Genomic DNA, 18,893 nt, shown 5'->3' with positions numbered 1-18,893 from the left:
CTCAGATTTTTGAGATATGACCCACCTTGCACAAAGATATCCATGGAAAAGTAATTTTAACTGAGCAGTTTTACATCTAGTAACTGACAGTCTAAACCTTAACTTTTGCAGCACCACATACAGAGCATTTATTCAAATGAATACTGCCTCTACAGTCACCAACTGTACCTCATATACAGCTTTAAAATAAAAAGGGGGGAAACCTGCCACTAGAAAAAAAAATTGTGCGGACCCCAACATGCCAACACAGCACTCCTTGGCTACAATCTTACTTGAGGATTGATGTTTCCAAGATACAAATTCGTTGTGCTTGGATCTCCAACATCATGTGACCCTGGTGCGTAATCATCCAGCACTACAATAATGGAGGAAAAAAAAGAAAAAGAAAAAAAAAGAAGTCATAACACTTGCTATGCATTTAAGTAACGACACTATACTGAATGAGAAAAGAAACTGTATTACCACCAGATGATCTGTTTCTTCTTGAAGGAGCATCCACTGAATAAAGAGAAGAAAAATACATGTAATTTAGTCTACAAATTTCATAGCCCAGACATACATTAACAAAAACCATCTACTTACTTGAACGACGCTGGCCATCTGAATCTGACTGGGGTGGTTCAAAACGACTCAATCTACCTTTTGTTTTATGTCTTTCATCACGTTCCTCTTGTATTCTACAAAGCAAGTTTAACTTAAGTAACAATACCATTTTGAGATTTTCATTCTAAGATCTTCTATTAACTTCATAATTATGAGAATTTTTAATACTAAACAACGGGCTTGTCAAAAATTTCAAGTTGTCAGTATGTTTGATTTCTGTTTAATCAACTCGACTATATCTTCCAGAATTATTCCAACTGCATGCTTCCTCATTCATATTGTCAGGTTGTTTTAATCTTAAACAAAATTTACTTAGTTTGAGAAGCAGTTTACAAGACCAGAAATAAGACCTGTGCTCTGAAAAAGTGACCCAAATTCCACATCCAATTGCCAGAGATCCATCGACCATTCAAATTACTTTTCAAGATGCAACTAACTCCTTAGTGTCTATTTCTCCTCCTACCTTTTCTAAGCCTTATTCACGTAGGCTTGTCACCTTGTAGGGTGACAGACACCCCCATATGACTATTCTAGAACATACAGGATCTTGTCTCAGTTTACACCTCTGAGGATAGTACTCACACAAGCAACTATTTGGTTCCTTGTAGTCTGCCCTTAAACCCTGGTATGAAAATATAGTGTATCAGGAATACAAGGCTGTCAATTCATTTACATCAACTAATGAACTGACAGCAGTGAAGTTCAGACACTACTCACAGGAGCCATTTATGGACTTATAATGCAGTACCTATTGTTTTCTAATGCATACAGATTATTTTGTTTTCCATCTCTTAACATCAGGACAAATATATGGTACTCTGTTACACTCAATACATGTGCTGCTCTTTCTGTTTTATTACACATTCAGAATCTTTTTGAAGCATTACTCGGCTTAGTTTTAAAATTATACAAGCTGAGGTACATCTCCAAACTTGTAATTAAAGTTTTAGTTCTGCACTAATACAAGCTCAAATTCATACGACGACTCCTCTGGGTACAGTTTTAAAGACACTGAAAAAGCTTCTTATTCCTCCTGAGTCTGGCACACATTTCAATTTGCTACCAATCCGTTTGCTATATCCCCATCAAGAGAAAAGGCAACACCCAAAGCCTGAACACCCTCATTCACGACAGTACCTACTTGTCTTGCTGTATCTTCACTAACTTTAATGAGGCATGAGACCATGTTAACAAGTGTTCTCATTTACAGGCTCACACTTGCAAATTTGTAACAGAACTGCATCCCAAGTTCCACTTGTAAGGATCATATTGACAGCAGCTGTCAAAGAAACAAACCTAGGTTTCCATTTTTTATCCTGGTTCAGATGGCTGGTTGATTCAATCATCAAAGCTTCTATTCACACCTAACTGATCCAAAAACCATCTCTGGTAGCTTTGGAAGCCAGTCATTCACTTAACTGGGATCTCTGAAACACTTTATGCATTTACATGTAACTTTTTTGGTTAATTGCTCTGGATTTTCTTCTGCTTTGGAAGGCAATACCAAACTCTTTCAAAGGTCACAATCAAAAGTGTCTGAAATGCAAAGAAATCCATTCATTTCAACAGAAAAATATTTAAGCCAGCCATCATACTGGGCTTCTTTGGTTTGTTTTTTGGTAATTTTATAGCCTCCTGTCGATGCCTGATTTCAAAACAGAAGTACTCTTAATGATAGTGGTAAACATTTCCTATCACCAACCAGCATAAGAAAGGGCAGGACTATCATGAAATATCAAAGAACTAATTAGATGGGAACTGATTATCCAAACAAATCACAGACACCTATACCAAGCATCTACCAGCATGAGTTCAAATTCTGTTTAAACATCATTGTCATTGTTAAGTTAATACAACTCCACAAACATTTCAGGAAAAAACAAAATAAAGAGCCTGTTTTGGGAAACAGCTTAGCAAGAATAATCCTAAATATTGCCTGTAACAACAAAGTAAATACCTCGCATCTTTATTTGCAGTAAAAACTAGGCAAACTTACTGCTTTAATTCTTCTTTAAAGAGTTCCAAATTACTCTTTTTCTTTTCCTTCTCCCCTTTCTTCAAAGGCTAAAATTAAAGATATATCAGCCAACATTTCAGCAGATAAAATGAACAAAAATAAAAATATGTATATAACAAAGTTTAAGATAATTACCATGCATTTTTACCCGTAGCGTTCAAACCAAGTAAACTACAGGAGGGGGGGGAAAAAAAAAACCCGAAACGAAACCAAAAGAAAACAGACTTGAAAACATTAAGACTGAGCGCTATCAAACACAAAGCTAGAAAATACAAAATTAAAGATAGCTTAAACTAAACTTTGTCTCATTATTACAGTGTAGCATGTTTGATCAAACACTCTCTCAACAACATACACTTTTAAAATATCTGTGATGTATTTTGTCAGTTTGTTCCACTTAGAAACTTGGAACCTGACTACACCCCTAGCAAACTGTCATGCTCTAAATTCATGTGTGTACATATATATGTAAATTATTTTACATATATATATTCAATTATTTTATCCACAGACAAACATTCCATGTGAAAAGAATTTCCCTATCTTGCTCTCTTTCACATATAAATACAGGTCTGAAGAAACAGTTACTCTAAATAGTTCAAGATCCTCAGAAAATACACTCTTGAATGACAAAGAATATGGATATCGTAATACTACTTTTTTTACTGTAATATATGTACCTTAACTAACTCATGTGAACTGTTATCTTCAACAACATTGCTTTTATATAACCAAATTTAAATGAAAACGTTTCCAATAGGCAGACATACAAAATATTTATTGTGTTACACACTACAGCTTTGGAAAAACTGGACTTCCTACTCACCCCAGGCAAAGTTGTTTGTTTGTTTTTGTTTTTGGGGAGGGTCTGCCAAATAAATAAAATCATTTTTACCTCATTATCTTCAATCACCATTGGACAGGGCAAGTGAGTAAACTGATTGCATTACTTGATAAGTATTTATGACAAATTTGAAAAGCAGTAATATTCTTACAGTATAAACACTCACATATGACAAAACAGAACTCAGCATAATAAAAAATGCTACAATTAATTTCTGTAACTATAGAGCTTTACATACAATGAAAATCAAAACTGCCATTCAATACTATCCCACTAGTCTAAATCTGAGGTTTGTTTAAAGCTGAAGGGAGGCTAGGATAGGATTACCCACGATTATCACATTACATCTCATCTCCCACCTTAACAGGCAGTATCATATGTTTCGCTTAGCTTAAAAATTGTAGTAAGCTCTATTGAAAGACTTTTTATGATGCCCAAGACATTAATTACACATTACACATACACAATAGTAACAGTAATCATATGTAACTATCACTTAACTTGAAGACTAAGTTTGTTCATAATATTTCCATTACTTTTTATGATGAAATCTCAGTTTAACAACAAAAAAACCAAAAAGAAGAGTATCAAACCACGCAGAAGTCAAAATAAATTAAATAAAAACAAGGTGTTCAGTTTCAAAAATGTGCAAGTTCTGTAGCTTATTTGTTTCAACTCACAGAGCTAAAGGGACTTCTCAAATACCATCACAAAAAAAATCCTCACCAAGAAGAACTTGGATCGATGCAAAGGTATTTTTTTATTATTAAGTTATAAAAACCTAAAACCAGATGGCAGCAAGAAGAATTGCTTCTAAAACGTCACAAATTCTAGGGACTGGAGATACTATTATGTTGCAATGGTCACTAAATCTGTATTCATGAGAAGTCCACCTCAATTAGCATGAACACCGTAAAAACATACAGCAGCCAAATCAAAGTGCGGTACTAGGTACATCATACCGCATACAGGGCTACTGGACCTCTGCATTTCATCATCTTGTTATTTGCTATGGGACTAAGCAAATGAAAATTTCCACCTTTTTTTATTATGCGATAAAAGCTGATAAAACTACTCTGCGAGATCACACAGACCTTTTTCTAAGCACTTCTAAATGCTTCCTAAGTGTGGGGTTAATATTCAAATAAGAAACTTACAGGTTTTTTGGTTTCTATCATTAAGAGGGATGGAGGCTTCTCATTAGACGGTTGGCTTGGTTGATTTTTTTGATCTGAAAATCGCGATGAAGGCTTATAGATTTTACCCCGTTTTTCATCTGTTTCATGCTCCTCTGAAATTAAAGACAAATTAAAAACAAATTGTATTAAATAATGCTGCACAACACTGTTTATTAGAAAGAATGCTGTTCTTTAGTCTCGTTCATTCAATTCAGTACATTGTTTCATTTAAAAAGAAGATAATACAAACTTCTTGTCATTTAACATGTTTTAATATGAAGAAAAAGAACAAAGATTAGGAATTTTAAAACAAAGCATTTTTTCCTCTGAAGTTTAAAAGACAAATCATGCCACATGATCTTCATATTTACTCAAAGCCAAATGATCCACTACCCCCAAAAAATGATTCATATACCTTTAGATGCGTTAACGATTCCTCCTCTTACAAACGTTTTCACTTTATTACCATCACTTCCTTCAAAGGCAGCAAGGAATTCTTCATAAATTTCTGCAGCAGCCTTCTCATCCTCCTACACAGCAAATGTTAATCTATTTACTATCATCACAGAACAACTTTCACTAGACAGTTATTCTTAAATTAGCTATGTGACATTCCTTTTTATTTTCTAGAGTTCCTGCTACAAGCTGCATCAACTGCATTCAATTTTAGATAAGAATTCAAATTTCTGAGAAATGTGGGAAGAACACAACACAATAAAGAAAATAAGGCCCGTATGCTTAAATATGACTGTTCATTTACAAGCATTTATATGGCAATTTAACATTCAGAAGATGGCAAACAGAAAAGATCATACGAAAAACCAGCATTATGAGACTGGAGCTTTGCTGACCTAACTATCAGAGAAAAGTACATATTCCATCTTACCCATTACAATCAACCCATGTGACTGAAGGAAATTAACAACAGGATCACCTGTACGTATTTCCCAATGAAGAATTTAATTCAATGACTTAATAAATTTGAGCCAGATGCTAAATTTAGCAGTACTGTTTCCTTAGGCTAGTACTTGCAACAACCTAGCAGGAGATAGCCCACTGAAATGTAGTAAGAGTTGTGCGTGTAGAGTTCAAAGCCCAAAATTTCCAAAACTTCCACCTTACCAACCGTAAGCTACATATTTCCTAAAACCTGGACCACTTCTCATGATCCTAAAATTCAAATTTTAATGTTTTTATTAATTTCAAATGAAGTCATCAGACAAAAATATGTTCTACAGAATAACAAGGATGCATACTGAAACCATTTCATGGACGACAGGTACTCTTTCTAATTAACTGAAATCCAATGACAGAGAGCAAACAAAGAACAGAAAATAACCTAAGGTGACAGCTGTCCTCAATTTGAACAATGCAACAATCAATGGACTGTTGTAATTCAGTATTTCAGGAAGCCAGAGAACTTGATTTCTCACACAGAAGGAAAGAAGCAAGCCTCTCTCCCTCTCTCTTAATGCCCCGAACGAATTAAACATGTAAAATACAGTTCACTTTCATCCTCGGAAAGCTACAATTATCAAAATAAAGAACTGTCGTGGTAAAGCTGTCTAATCTAAAATCAAACTTACTTCAGCTCTACATACAAAGTAAAGTTTTCATTGTCTACCATTACCTTCTTTTTTAATTCTTCTTGCTCCTTCTTGCTCAGAGTCCTTTTGGCAGCACTCATTTTGCCAATACTGAATGCTTTAAGTTTGCTTTCCATTAGAGGCTGCAAAAGGAGTAAGAAAACAAACATTAAAACTGTTTACAAAACAATTACAACAATGTTACTCTTCACCTTAGTCTAGATGAAAAACTTCCTACTTGAAGTGACTTAACCTAACAAAATAAAAGCTCTCTCCGAACTCGCCATTATCTAATGCAACCAAAAAATTCAAATCTATGGGTTTTTTTAAAAACAAATCATCCTTCATTTAATGAGAAAGCTTTTAATACACCATTCAAACACAGCTGAAATCTGAAGGGTACTTCCTGTAAGAGCTTGGAGATTTTATCACTACACAACACAGTTTCTAAACCTTTGGAAATACATGCTTTTCACTACAGTTCCTTTTTGATCACTGCAATTACTGGGGGGGGGGGGAAGATGGGACACGACCCCAAAAACCACAAACAACAAAACCAATAGTTCTTGAAGCTTTTCTGACTATTTTGGCCAGAAGAACACTTGCAAAAGGTATAATTGACAAACAAAAGGGATGCTAACCTTGAAGTACAGCTGAAATTTAAGTGTAATATTTTTGCACACAGAAGAAAACACATTCTTGAGGTTTTCATCTACCAGCTAAATAAAACTAAAGATCTCACATTTAGCTCCTACATTTTAGAAAAAATAGAAAGCTCCTCTTTCTATTTCAGTTAATTTAACTCCACTCCTCCCTTCTTGAAACCCTGATGAAGGAAGAATTCCACAAAACAGTTATTTCTGGAGTGTATGAAATGAGAATTCTTAAGATTCTACTTAGGTAGTTAACAGATGGTAAAGCATGAGAGGAAAGACAACAGCATTAAGACCATGTTCAAAAGACATGGGCAGTGTGAAGGAAAGGAGAGAAAAGATAAGAAACTTCTCTGGAAACTCCTAGCTTAAAAAATCAGCACAAGAACAAGAAAAAAAATACTCAGAAAAGCAAAACATAAGCTATTAGCCTTTACCTTCCAAATATTTTTGATGCCCTTACACAGTGCACAGTGATGCTTAAAACTACCACTTCTGCAATGACAGTTCTTTACAGAAAAATCAGTTCAATTTAATTAAACATCAAGAGAAATAAGGTGAACTGTTGTATTATTAAAAAAAATATATCAGATGCCAACTGCAAAATCAGTTTCCTCTGAAATAATTTTCTCTGTAAAGTTTTACTTCTAGTATCAGCTTCCTATTCAGAATTCTTTACATATAAAAAAGCACTGTGAAAAACAACTGTTTGAAATATCTTCAGTTTATAATCCTTGTTTAGTATCACAAACACCTCTTAGATCTGTGCCAAGCATATGACCAAAAGAGTTCATATTTCTTTGAAAAACGTTCCCTACTTCTTCATTAAAAAAAAAAAAAACTATCTGTTACAAATTACTGCAGTGTTGTCTGCGGAGTTATCTGGTTTACATGGCACTACGTTTGTCAACACAAAGCTGCTATGACAGGTTTATCAGGAGCTTTTAATGCATCTGTGTGTTTTTAAAGTTAATAAAATCCAATTTTCCTCTTGTCTGAAAGACAGCTTACATTTCACTATGACAAACCATATACAACCCTTGGCAAAACAGGGGCATATTGCTATGGCACAGCAATGCAGACAAAACAAATACCACATCCCTACCCAAGGCTTATCCTGTCATCAAAAATTAATCTCTCCCAGTAATGTTACAGGATACCTGCAGCTACAAGAGTTCTGGCACTAAGATCTCTTCAGTTTAGAAAGGGTCTCAGGAAGAAAAACAAACAAAATGCCACCTTCAAAGTTGCTGGAGCAATATTAAGTTAATAGAATTGAACTAGTTTATGGCTGCTAGTTACATTCTAGTAGGCAATTGTAACATTAACCATATGCAGCTTCACAGAATTCCTAACAGAACTATACAAAACTTGAAGGCCTTCCTCCTTTAAAAAACTGGAAAATAACACAGTGAAAAGGGTAAAGCAAATGATGGAAGCAAAGAGAAAACCACTTCTAGATGAGTAATCAAACCACTGTATGAAAGCAAACTCCCATTAAACATAACACTGCATTGACTACAAGAAGGCACAAAGTACTGAAATCCCTGTTCCATCAACAACACAAAATATTCAAAACAGATTTAACAGTAATTTTTCAAATTGTATCAAGTAAAGCAAACCAGTCAAAAGCACCTACTTTATGAAAAGTTTCTGCTGTCACAACTTGAATAATGTTATCTTATAAGCAATTTAACAGCTGGTAATTGACTTTTTCACATACAAAATCAATTTGAAATCTTGAGGAAAATCCAAACCACAGAATGAACTGTCTGATACTAACACTTGGTTTGGCTCCTGCTGCCTGTTTTCATTTTAGCTCAGAAATAGGTAAGCCTTCAAGCAACACACCAACCACATGACCAGGCAAAGGTCTCTTTGCCCTCCACACAGCAGGGGGAAGACTAGGTATTTATTCCTACCTTTTGCTTTAAGTATATTCTATTAGAAAGAAAAAATAAGATGAAATCAGGGCCACACTATCTTATTTTTGAGAAGCCAACTGTATACAAAAAGACGTACTATACCATAATATACAGTGGCTCCTATGATTAATCACCTTGTATGTTGAACTATTCCTCCGTATAAGAATATACACGTCCTTACAGCTTCGTTCTGTTCTGTTATGAATGCAATATCATGCAGCAGAACTTCCTACACTAGTGGCTGTTTGAAAGTTTCAAGAATATTTTTAGACATGAAAATCAATGGTTCATTTCAAACACCTACAGATTAGATACCCAATGCACCAGAGTCTGCCTGCAGCAAGTAGTTTTCTTTAGAGAACAGGCCTATTTTGAGTTTGTGGGACTGGTTGGATTTTTTTGTTTGGGGTTGGGTTTTGTTTTTAAATATTTTGGACTTACATGTGTATCAGCAGATCCAGTGGTGTGTACTGCATCTGGCACCCTGACCTGAAGAGAGAATGAAGTGGATGTGAGGCACAGAAAAATAAACAGACAAACAACCTTTGGTTTTTTCAGTCAGTTCTTCACATGCAATTTTCATTTCAACTTCAATGTCCAAATACACAAGAACAAAGATGCATGTGATGTATTTTAATGATGCATCTGAACAGGGTCACAGCATAAAAAAATGTCAATATAAGGCAAAAAAGGGATTAAAGATAGACTGCTCTTGCTACCATTAAAAACATTAAATTTCCACAGCTGGATTTTATAAACATGCCACTACCACCACCGCAAGGAAAAAGAATTAGGTTTGTTACAACAAATCTGCAAGAGTTGTCATGAAAGGCTGTTAAAAGATTACACAGAGTGTTCGATTGTATTTGCCTCACTACAAAATCATTTACAAAACTGTTCTTAGTATGTCATGCATCGATGGAAGCTGGCCACCTTAAGAACACTAAGTCCAATTTGTATGTACACATTATTACTTTAAACTGGAATTGAACTTAAACACATAAACCAGTGTATATACAAAATTTGCATAGGCTGCTTTTAAAGTAAGGTTTTTAAATCAATTTCAGTGATGTAGAACACTCCAACATATTTTTAAATTACATAATGTCCAGATTTCAGAAAACCTCACTGACATGACATCTACTATTAAGACATTGCTGCCTGATGCACAATTCATAATCTAAATTGAAATTTACAACAAAATAAAACCTTTTCATTAGCTAAAATATGTTCATTAATTACAGAACATTAGCAGTTCTTATTACCAGGAATTTACAGTTTCTACCAGAAATAGTAATATATGGTGTTCATCTCCAGTCTTCCAAAACAGACAAGTACCAAACGCTACTCTAGAAGATAATTTACTAGACCTCATTTTCATTTTGCATCATGCTTTTTCATCAACTAAGATAAAGACATTTGTCTTTGCATAAGTATATTCCCATGCTTTACAGTCAAATCAAATTAGAAAAAATGGCAGACAACACTTCAAGAACCAGAATAAATCCACAAAGGTAAAGAGAGTCACAAAGGTACAACCCTTAAAAAAGGAGAAGCAAAAGGCTCCTAGGAATATGTTTGGAGTTTTTTCCAGAAAGAGAAAGGGGGGGGGAAAAAACCAAACAAAATAAACAGATTATGTCTTACTCTCAAGGACCTCCCAAACCCACTTACCTGAAAAACTATACATTACTCACAAAGCATAACTTTGCACAGAAGCTAATAAAAGGTTTAGTTCACATGTACCAGTAGCAGTTCATTGAACTACATGTGAAGGCTAGTATCACACAAGCATCTTCTGCTAATACTACTTCCTGCAAACTTTTCCTCTGTATTTGGTGCTGGATTTTTTTGTGATTCACAACTGCCTATCAGTAACCTTTATCCACAGAACAGTTATCCACAGTTCTACACACTGTAAAAATGCAGCTTAAGGAAACGTGTCCTTCCCCAGAGAGTTTACGGATGTATAGCATAACATCACACAGATACAATAAAGACACTGTGCAAAAGAATTTTGGAGCTTGAAAACAGCATTCTTCCTGCTGCCAGTTACCACCCTGAGGCAACCAATACATCAGTTACAGTGCCACCGTTAAAAAAATAAAATAAAAAAAAGAAAGTTTCAGACCTGCAGTTAAACAAATAAATCTTAAAGGTGGACTAATACAACGCCATCTGCCTTACTGTACTGACAGAGTCCAAGACCTAGCACGGCTTGGGGGAAGGAGGCTGTTCGGCAACAGGAAGATGAAAAGACCACTTCTCAATTCTCGACATCCGTTTCATTTATAGAAGTTTAGGAAAGTGACACTTTCTAACAGGGATGGGTGCCAAAGCTGCTTCTACAGGGAGGACAACAAACAGGGCACCACACAGTAACAAACAGTACCAATGCTCAGTACAATGACACTTAACACAATATCCTGAGGAAAAACATTAAAAAAAAAAGTAACAAGACACTAAATCTGTTTCTCCAGCAACAGAGCAGATGAAACTGGTTGGAAAGGCTTTCAATATATGGTAGCACACAAAGATTCTGCAGACTATAACAGCAGGAAAAGCAGGCCAGTGATGAAAAAAGTCTGTAAGTTGCTGAGCTAGAAGCACAGGGGTGCTCCCCAACCCATCAACAGGGACCATGGCACTGTGGAGCAAGCCACCCTGAACATAAGCCAAGCAACAGAATTTCTAAGGTGCACTCTAAAAACTTCTAAAAGCAGTTTTAGCTTTTAGACCAACCCTATCCCACAGCAACTAGCTGTTCTGCAGAGCCACATTATTGTCCTCCTTAAACAGTTTTTATTTTTAAGGTCTTCTCTTCCCATGTATAAATTTAGTTCATCCCTTTGCTACTGCCTCTGACCATCCAAGCAACTGTACCGACAAAGCACAGGATTAAGTGATCTTGACAAAATTATGCATTGCTATCCGCCAGTTTCTAAATAGCAGTTATTAACAAAGCTAATTCTCACAGCACTGCACTTTGCATCCACCTATCACTTGGACTAAGGGTCCATTTTGTTTCCTTATTAGGTATACCAGCCGAGTTGACTCAGCAGAATCACAGTGCCTTTCTAACATTCACAGAGAGGAGCATTTCAGATGTTGCCCACCTGTGTAGAAACCTGGAACATGATTCTTTTTTCCTCTTCTCATCATGTTTTATTAGCTCAACTGAACTAACTGTTGAAACGTACATACCCAAAGCTCTGTCCTACACCTAACAATGTCTGAGATGTGAGGATAGCTCCTTCATATTCAAAACGCTGACAGAAAAAAAAAGTGTGATGAGTCCATCTTTCAGTCATTGCCAGCATAAACAATGTACAAATGTCTTCTTAATCCCAATTCACTGCCTCTACCACTCTGCATGAAACCTATTTTTTTTCTTATTTTTTTTCCTAAACCATACTATTTTCCACCTGAATCACTTTAACTGCACAGGTCCCTCAAAGAGTAGTGCCAACATAACTGAAGTAGCAATCCAGGCTGCTGAAATGGCATTCCAGTAAAATACAGCCCTGACAAACCACAGTCTTGGAGGTCAGGTTGCTCAAAGTTCCATTACTGAGTCTAGCCAAGTTTACTCGACCTTCAAAAGAAACAAAAAAACAAAAAACCCCAAAAAACCTTCAAAGGACCATACAAATAAGATTTATAACAAATTCCTATAAGAAAGCCAAAGCAGAGAGCCCTCCCTCAGATGCTGATGTTTAAATTTTCTTCCAGCTTCATGATAGCTTCCAAAGAAAACAGAGAAGAGACAACTGTTCCCTCAAATCTTTCTGCCAGCAGTGCAACTGCCCACAAGTCCAGCGCTTAATAGTTTCTCCAAATTTAACAATCTCTCAGTAAAACTGGCATGATCATATTATTTCACAAATATTTAAAATATGCTGTTTGTAATAAGCAAACTTTTTTTTAAGTTAATACTGATGCCATACAGTAAAACAACAAACAAAAGCACAACAGCTGCCAATAAAACCCAGGAGACAATCCTTGGCCTTCCAAATGCTGAATATTTTTACAACTGTAATGGCTACAACTTAAAACATAAATAAAAGCCCTGCTGCTGCAGAAACTAATGGCTTCATGGTAAAGTACTTATGAGAAACTCTGGTGTAAGACACTGCAGCCCCATTTCAACACCTTCCATTGACTGTGCCCCCATACTGGGCAGCTGGTCACACTGAATTAGATAACTTTTCCCGATCTAATGGACTACCTAGAAAAGACAGTTAGGGAGGCTCAGCCAAACCAGCTTTCAGTTCATAGCAGGCCACTCCCCCCCCCCCCCCAAAAAAAAAAAAAAAAATCATGCCAAATCAACTAAACAATCAACTAAACATGACAATGTTCAGAAAAGTAGCTAAAGCTGGGACTGGTTTGTGTCAGCACTGATACCAAGGAAAAGCAAATGGAATCACTGCTTAAACTAAGAAGTTAAAGTCCAAGAAAAGCAAGGTTTCCAGCCAGCTTGTCTTTTTTATTCTCCCTTTCTCTATCAAACTTCTAAAAAAATCAAATGCTTGCAAACACCTGTGAATTACTTTATAGCTATTCTATTTACTCTTTAAATTTACTGGCATAGTGCATATTTATATTATTCACTATTTAATTAGACATCACTTGCAGACTCAAAAGTAAATGGAAAACAGTTCTCTCCAAAGTACTTGCAAGGAATGCTATTCCTTTACAACCTTAAACTCAGACGAACAGGAACTGCCAACATTTAACTTTCTACTGCTAGAGGGGAAACAAGGAAGAGAGCTCCCTTAAGCTTCCATTAACAAGAACACACGCCTCTCCTGCCTCTGGACACCAGCTGATCAACAACAGGGAAAGTTAAGATCATGAGCTTCACCATTCTGCAAATGCTACATACAACTATAATTCACCACACGTACAGATTTTATGTTGCCACTCTTCATACACTTCAACTTACCAAGGAAAGCTGCCCATTCACAAGCAAGTAGTTACTGTCCTTCAACATTTAATGAACACATAACTTACTCAAAAGCCTGAGAAAAGCATTTAAAATTAAGGAATGTTGTTAAAACATTTTTTTAGAACGACAAAGGGAAACCCACAGCTTGGTCCAAGTAGATAATCTCTTCTGCCACATGGTACCCAATTTATACAGCATTATATGTAAAGAGCAGCAGACATGCAATATAGTCACTGCTTTCAGAAGATACAATACTAAACTGGAAGAGTCATTGAGCAACTAAGATTTCATTACATCAAGATAATAACTGAACATAAACAGTATCTGCCATTTCAGAACCATACCCTACACTGATCTCCTGTGCAGTCTCTACTTTCTCTCCCTTAATTTTGTCACTCTTTACTGTTTAGACTTCTGGAAGCCTCAAGCACGTATCTTGCTATCCTAATCTCAAAGTGACAAAGGAATAGATGATGCTTTTGCAACACATTTCACATTGGAGCCTCTCCAACTTATTTAGAAGCTGACAGTACCATAAAAAGCAGCTACCACCACAGCGACACAAGCAAGGGGTGCTCCTAGATCCAGACCGTCTCCAGCGATGGTTTTCAAACAGTGAATCAAACAGGTAATGCCTAGCTGAAGTAAGCTTGATTTTACACTATAAAACAAAGTTAACTGGCTAGACCTTCAAAATCAGTACTTGGACACGAAGACTGAAGAACAGACACCACCCATTCTGAAGGGGAGAAACCGTATCTTACTCTAAGTGTTAAAGCCTTCAACCACTATGTCACAGCTTTTCACAGAACACAGAAAACAAAATGTCGCTGTGTCTTCCCCAGGAGGTAGGCTAGAAGCCAGCAACGGCACATCTTGGAACTGTCTGAAACATATCCTATGGAGTCTATGAGACATACTTGTTTTGCAAGTACACTTACTCTTGTAACTTGCAAACACAATGCACCAAAAGAAATTGAGTCTAAAACTTCAACATTTAATTATTTAAATTCTTAAATTTATTAAAAAAAAATGTTTGACAAATAATTACTTTAAGAAATTGAGCAAAATGGTTATTTGCTTAGATTGTTAAATCATAAATATTTTCATGCAGGCTGAACTAAACCCACAAATTTTTATCCTTGCATGAATAAATTAATTACAAAAATTAGAATATTACTAATTTCAGTACCATTGTGTCATATTTCTTTCTGCAAACATCTGGAAAGCATTTCTATGGATATACATATTGCAAACATTCATGAAATCACACACACACACAAAAAGACACCACATACACCCCACTCCCCCAAAGAAAGCTGAAGTTAACAGAAATAAATCCGAAGAGCTAAGCGTATCATCATTTTAATTTTTTTCCACCAAAACCATTCTCATGGATCCAGGTACATACTATCACTATTTTCTCCAGCACATAAAATAATAGCAACAATACAAAACAACTAAGATCTAAAATATAAAGCACACGGAAAAGACTACTGGAAACACAGCATATACATCTAGAGTAAGAGGAAACTGAGGGGCAAGGGAAAACCGCATGAAGATGGCAGGATAAAGGACTTCAGCAACAGGCCTCGACAGATGAATGAACGTTTGATTTTACATTCTCTAGTAGCCCCACTGACTTCAATGGGATGGATGACTTCCTAAGGAGAGTTAAGTGTCTGCACATAGCTCTGCAGAACTAAGATCTAGGACTGAAAAGAATTCTTATAAATGAAGTATTACTGTGTATTAAAAAAACCAATATTGTCAGTACAGAAATAGTAAATGACAAACCAAAAAAAGTCTATGATGCAACTGTGAAAAGAAAGGGATCACATCTGGGTTGGTTTTGTGTACCATGTTATCAGTTGCAGTAATCAATATTTAAATTTCTATTCTGTATCTAATTATACTTGAAATCCCAGGACGTCTTATTCCCTGGAAGCCATTCTCCATAAATTAAGACCTACTTTAAGTAGTAAGGTTTTCTGTCCAGCTCTTACTTGCAGTTCCAAGCCAAAGGCAAGATCCAGTGAAACGTTTCCTGGCAATATTTGGAATAGATCATAAAAGGGAAACAAAAATAAAACTCTCCTACTCTAATAACACCAACTGGGTAAACATGCAAAGGCTCTTGGTAACTACATTTCAGCTAGTTTCCTAGCAGCTAAAAAAAAAAGAAAAAAAAAAACAAAAAAAACCACCCAAACCAAAAAAACTCTGTTTTAGCTGAATACAAAAATGGGTAAAAACTATTAATCTATGTAGCACTGGCAATTCCTGACACAAAATACGGCTTCTCCCTTGACCGATTTACACACTCACCCCTAAACAACCCCTCCACCCCACCACCCCAAAAAAAACAAAACCCCACACCAAAAACCAGAAGATTTATATACTTCTGTCCTAAAACCTGCAACAAGGTGAGTGAAAGGGAGTGTCGCTAATCGCCGATTCTCATACCATTACCTGCCAGAGCGTCCCTCAAAACGTCTCACCCTCACCTCCCCTGGCAGGAGAGGCGCTCAGGGAGCAGGCGGCTCTGTGCTGCTCCTGCCCGCAGCCAGCCAGGCGCTGGCTCCAGCGCACTGCTCTGGACAAGTTTGCCGGAACTCCGCACTACCTTGGACTTGTGGTCCGCAAATCCAACAGACCGAAATTACAGGAAGTAGAGAAGGCACAATCAAAAGAGCAGGGAACGCCACGGTGATCTTGTGAAATTTGTAATTTCACTGGTAAATCGAAAGAACACACTTGCATCTCAAATGGTCGCTTTCCTTCACATTCGCAAGTTGGACACTAAGCCCACGTGAGCTTCGGCCCATGGTGGGATCAGTTCTCCCACCACGACCGAAATTAAACACGTACATGGCCAGGGGTAAGACCCGACCATTAACCAGCTGTCCGCACCCGAAAGCGGGGATACGCCGGTCAGAGAAGGCCGCCCCGCGCCCGCGGTTACAGCGCGCTCCGCCGGGCCCCGCGCCAACCTCCCCGCACTCCTCCGCTGGGGGAACGGGGACGCGAGGAGGCCGCTGCTGCCAGCCTGGGGTGGAAACGTGCCCACGGTGGTCCTGGGGAGCGGGGATGCCCCGCGAGAGGCCCGGGCCCGCCGCACCGCCCCCTTCCCGCCTCCCCACCCCCTCCCGGGGCCCGCAGTCACCCCGGGCACAGAGCAGGGACGGAGCAGGCCGCGCCGCCCGCGCCTCGTCGCACCGCCACTCCCGGGCACCGCTGCCGCGCCAGCGAACGGCGGCCGTGCCCTCAGGCGGCGGAACGGGCCGGCGGGCCGCGGGCCGCCCCGCGGAACGGCCTCACCTTCCCACTGGCTTTCTGCGAGCCGCTGGGCGCCTTGTCCGCCATCTTGCCTCTCCCCTCGCTCAGCCCTGGCGGTGAGGAAGCGAGCGTCGATCCCACCGAGCCCGCGAGCGGAGGGCGGGAAGTTGATGGCCGAGCCGCCGATGGGGCGGCCTCCGCCGGGGCGGGGCGCCTCCCGTCCCCGCGCGATGTGTGGTGTGCGGTTGGTGTGCGGCCCTTCGCCCCCGGCGGAGTGCGTGTCTGTGCGGAGCCTCTTGCTCGCACACGAGCAGAGGAAAACCCGCGCGGGGTCGCTAGGCCACCCAAATCCGCCTAGCTACCAGCTGCGGTGAGGCAGGCGGGGGCAGGCAGCCCGCGGCAGGAGGCCGCGCTCGCCCGACATCCCGCGGTGCCGGGGCAGAGCGCAGGCATGGGCCGGGCACAGCGCAGGCATGGGCCGGGCACCAGCGTGGCGCGCCGGGAGGCACCGGCAGCTTTCCGGCCCGTGCGAGGACAGGCGGACCCGCGGGAGGAACCCTGACGCCAGGAGTCGGCGCTCGGCCGCGAAGCCCCGACCCGCCCTGCCGGAGCGCCGCGGACCGGGCGGGGGGGGGGGGGGGGGGGGCGTCGGCTCGGTGCCGTAGGATCACACGGGGCCTTTTTGAATAACCGGATCTTTTCCTACAGTTTGCCGGTGCCACTGGGAACAACTCGGGCCGGCCACTAATTAGCCTCTTCATGCAGGCAGAGGTGGAATAAGTAGGGCAGCAACAGGACTGCTTAAGGGCGCAGGGAAGGCCCATGGGGTCCCCGGGTGCCCTGCGATGTGGAAGTGCCCGGAGCGCTCCTGGTGCACCCCGAGGGCCCAACCTGTGCTCGAGGCGGGAAGGCCTCAGCCGGGGTGAGGCTGGGCAGGACGGGCAGTGAGCTGGGCAGCTGCAGCACCCTGTGCTTTGGCTACTGCTCAGCTCTGCTCATCCACTGATCCATGGCCCTGGACACCCAGTGGCGCGTGGTCACACAGTTTGGAGGCAGAGCTCGCCCCTGAACATCTAGCAAAGCGAAATAGGGAGATTGCTGTGTTGAAGAACATCAAAATATTACATCAGATCAAGAAAAGCCTAGGAATAAACAGTGGAAAGGATAGCACAACAAATCCTCCATTATTGGGTTGACAGCCCACCACCACTGCAACTTTATTCAGCGTAGCTTAACTAGAGATTACAGCAAGAGGTCACGTAACTTCTGTCATGAGACTTGCATTCTCCTGCTTTTATAGATTTTCAGCATCACGTGGGAGATGCTGGGGCTGAGATAATGCTTAAAGAAAAGACAGTAGATACAGAGAAATGAATGAAGGCTTTAAATCCACCAACTCCCTCCACCTACTGCTCTGTGAGCAATGGGAGGGAGCAGGGCCTACGCTAATAACCACATTTGTCAGCGGGGGATGAAGTGGGAGCTTCCAGATGAGGCAAAAGGGGAGCGTGAGGGCATGGGCAACTGCAGGGGACTGGAAGTTTAGAGGAGGGCAAAACCCTTGGGAAACCTCACCTGCTGCAGGTGTGCACGCAGCTGCCTGAGGGGACGGCCTGGCCAGAGCGTGTTGCTCTGCCAGTGCCAGTCTCTAGCGTGAAGGTTCAGCAGCGAGTCTTCACTGCGACTGCCAGAGCGCAGGCGACGCTGGCCATCGCATAGATCCCAACAGGCCCGATGCGTCGGCTAGTGAGTGGTGGGAACACCACAGCAATATGAAAGCGAACGCTCACTCGGGAGCTGAGGGAGAAGTGCTCCCTCAACACCAGGAAAAAAAGCGGGTCAATACGCAAGGCCAGC

The 18,893-nt window shown here is 39.9% G+C and overlaps 1 protein-coding gene across 5 annotated transcripts in view; it reads right to left on the bottom strand.

Annotated features, from left to right (window-relative positions):
* The window catches only part of LOC121096559 (U2 snRNP associated SURP domain containing), a 46,062-nt gene extending 28,870 nt beyond the window's left edge, over positions 1-17,192 (bottom strand). Inside the window, exons 1-10 of one of the 5 annotated variants that reach the window (XM_040612588.1) lie at positions 17,079-17,192; positions 9,248-9,295; positions 6,273-6,371; positions 5,058-5,172; positions 4,622-4,755; positions 3,447-3,488; positions 2,600-2,667; positions 583-677; positions 463-498; positions 273-355 (exon numbers count right to left, since the gene is read on the bottom strand). In XM_040612588.1, the coding sequence (XP_040468522.1) occupies positions 273-355; positions 463-498; positions 583-677; positions 2,600-2,667; positions 3,447-3,488; positions 4,622-4,755; positions 5,058-5,172; positions 6,273-6,371; positions 9,248-9,295; positions 17,079-17,123 (765 nt within the window). In that variant the 5' untranslated portion in view covers positions 17,124-17,192. The remainder of the gene's footprint in view (positions 1-272; positions 356-462; positions 499-582; positions 678-2,599; positions 2,668-3,446; positions 3,489-4,621; positions 4,756-5,057; positions 5,173-6,272; positions 6,372-9,247; positions 9,296-17,078) is intronic. The other 4 variants (XM_040612592.1, XM_040612589.1, XM_040612590.1 and 1 more) reach the window with 4 other exon arrangements.
* Between the last annotated feature and the right edge of the window lie 1,701 nt (positions 17,193-18,893).

This window comes from Falco naumanni, chromosome 13, assembly GCF_017639655.2.
Source record: "Falco naumanni isolate bFalNau1 chromosome 13, bFalNau1.pat, whole genome shotgun sequence".
Taxonomy (NCBI): domain Eukaryota; kingdom Metazoa; phylum Chordata; class Aves; order Falconiformes; family Falconidae; genus Falco; species Falco naumanni.
Note: the sequence above shows the minus strand (reverse complement) of the source record. Positions and strands in the feature narration are given on the sequence as shown.